At 54.1% G+C, this 2,841-nt stretch overlaps 1 protein-coding gene across 1 annotated transcript in view; it reads right to left on the bottom strand.

Moving 5' to 3' along the window:
• Nucleotides 1–650: 650 nt before the first annotated feature.
• LOC138367402 (serine/threonine-protein kinase PRP4 homolog) overlaps nucleotides 651–2,841 on the bottom strand; it is a 2,895-nt gene continuing 704 nt past the window's right edge. Inside the window, exon 2 of the mRNA XM_069329045.1 lies at nucleotides 651–1,478. Coding sequence (XP_069185146.1) covers nucleotides 651–1,478 — 828 coding nt within the window. The remainder of the gene's footprint in view (nucleotides 1,479–2,841) is intronic.

The following is a 2,841-nucleotide window of genomic DNA, read 5'->3' as shown; positions in this document are numbered from 1 at the left end:
GTCACAGAGATGTTAGGAAGTTTTCTTTTAGCGTGAGAGTAGTAGAAAAATGGAATGCACTTGGGGAACAGGTTGTGGAAGCAAATACTATTCATACTTTTAAAACTAGGTATGATAGGGAAATGGGACAGGAGTCATTGCTGTAAACAACCGATAGCTAGAAAGGCGGGATCCAAGAGTCAATGCTCGATCCTGCAAGCACATATAGGTGAGTACATATAGGTGAGTACACACAGACACACACACACAGACACACACACAGACACACACACACACACACACACACACACACACACACACACACACAGACAGACAGACAGACAGACAGACAGACAGACAGACAGACAGACAGACACACACACACACACACACACACACACACTGGCGTCTCACAATAACTCTATATTAGCAACAATGACTGATATAACAACATTCCACTGGCCTTTAGGACCTGCTCTGCCATAAAGCATGACACAGGTGATACATATTGACCCTCCGCCTCACCGCCATCGTTGTCGTATAGATTTCCCTCACTTGCTATGCATTATATTACATCTAATATTATATTCATTCTGAGTGGTCTTATCGAGAATTGTTTGTGGTACAAGTGTGAGGTGACGAGCAGCACCCGACCAGCTGCCTCGTGGTGCCTACAGTAACCAAGACCTGTCCTGGTCGCCGGAGAGGCGTCCTGGTCGCCGGAGAGGCGTCCTGGTCGCCGGAGAGGCGTCCTGGTCGCCGGAGAGGCGTCCTGGTCGCCGGAGAGGCGTCCTGGTCGCCGGAGAGGCGTCCTGGTCGCCGGAGAGGCGTCCTGGTCGCCGGAGAGGCGTCCTGGTCGCCGGAGAGGCGTCCTGGTCGCCGGAGAGGCGTCCTGGTCGCCGGAGAGGCGTCCTGGTCGCCGGAGAGGCGTCCTGGTCGCCGGAGAGGCGTCCTGGTCGCCGGAGAGGCGTCCCGGTCGCCGGAGAGGCGTCCCGGTCGCTGGAGAGGCGTCCCGGTCGCCGAAGAGGCGTCCTGGTCGCCGGAGAGGCGTCCTGGTCGCCGAAGAGGCGTCCTGGTCGCCGGAGAGGCGTCCTGGTCGCCGGAGAGGCGTCCTGGTCGCCGGAGAGGCGTCCCGGTCGCCGGAGAGGCGTCCCGGTCGCCGAAGAGGCGTCCCGGTCGCCGGAGAGGCGTCCCGGTCGCCGGAGAGGCGTCCCGGTCGCCGAAGAGGCGTCCTGGTCGCCGGAGAGGCGTCCTGGTCGCCGGAGAGGCGTCCTGGTCGCCGGAGAGGCGTCCTGGTCGCCGGAGAGGCGTCCTGGTCGCCGGAGAGGCGTCCTGGTCGCTGGAGAGGCGTCCCGGTCGCCGAAGAGGCGTCCCGGTCGCCGGAGAGGCGTCCCGGTCGCCGGAGAGGCGTCCTGGTCGCCGGAGAGGCGTCCTGGTCGCCGGAGAGGCGTCCTGGTCGCCGGAGAGGCGTCCTGGTCGCTGGAGAGGCGTCCCGGTCGCTAGAGGTAAACAGTAAACAGTTTACATGGTTGCCGTTGAAGTAAAGTATCCCCTGAGTGTACAATATGACCCTGGGGAAGTATATAATACTTGTCTTTATGTTGGGCTCACTGGCCTGGTCACCTCTTTCTTCCTCCTTGCTCACAAGTGTATGTGTCCTGTGGTGTGGTCGGTGTGTGTGTACTCGCCTAGTTGTGCTTGCGGGGGTTGAGCTCTGGCTCTTCGGTCCCGCCTCTCAACTGTCAATCAACAGGTGTACAGATTCCTGAGCCTACTGGGCTCTATCATATCTACATTTAAAACTGTGTATGGAGTCAGCCTCCACCACATCACTGCCTAATACATTCTATTTGTCAACTACTCTGACACTGAAAAAGTTCTTTTCTAACGTCCCTGTGGCTCATGTGGGTACTCAGTTTCCACCTGTGTCCCCTTGTTCGTGTTCCTCCCGTGCTGAACAGTTTCCCTTATTTACCCTGTCAATTCCTCTGAGAATTTTGTAGTGATCATGTCTCCCCGAGACCTCCTGTCTTCTAGTGTCGTGAGGTGCAGTTCCAGTAATCTTTCCTCGTAGCTCATTCCTCTCAGCTCGGAAAATGCTGAGTACGCCTCGTGGCATACCTCTGAACCTTTTCTAACTTTGACTAGATGTGGACTCCACGCTGGAGCCGCATATTCCAGTATTGGTCTGACGTATGAGGTATACAAGGTCCTGAACAAGTTTCTGAAAACAGTTATGGTCGCCAGCCTTGCATACGCCGCTGATGTTATAATTTTGATGTGGGCTTCCGGGGACAGGTCTGGTGTGATATCAATCTCCAGATCTTTCTCTCGTCCTGACTCCTCAAGGATTTCCTCTCCCAGCTGGTACCTTGTGTTTGGCCTCTTGCTACCTACGACTATCTTCATCACTTAACACTTGCTCGCGTTAAACTCTAGTGGCCATTTGTTGGACTATTTCTTCAATCTGTAAAGGTCATTCTTTAGCCTTTTGCTGTCCTCGTCTGCCTTAATCTTTCTCATAATTTTGGTATGATCAGCAAACATTCGGAGGAATGAGTCTATACCCTCTAGGAGATTTACGTATTTCAGAAACAAGATAGATCCGAGTACAGAGCCCTGTGGGACTCCGCACGCGCGCGCGCGTGTGTGTGTGTGTGTGTGTGTGTGTGTGTGTGTGTGTGTGTGTGTGTGTGTGTGTGGATGTTAAAATGGATTCCGGTTCTTTACTGAAACTATGTATAAAATTATCCTAAACTATGTGCCATCTCAGCTAATTTGACTTGTTAACTACAGTGAGACACTAACAAGAGCTTCCTTACAGCCTACGGCTCATCAGGTATTCTAGGTCCGCCCAAGGTG

Source organism: Procambarus clarkii, chromosome 22 (genome assembly GCF_040958095.1).
Source record: "Procambarus clarkii isolate CNS0578487 chromosome 22, FALCON_Pclarkii_2.0, whole genome shotgun sequence".
NCBI lineage: Eukaryota > Metazoa > Arthropoda > Malacostraca > Decapoda > Cambaridae > Procambarus > Procambarus clarkii.
This window is presented reverse-complemented; position numbering and strand designations above follow the sequence as displayed.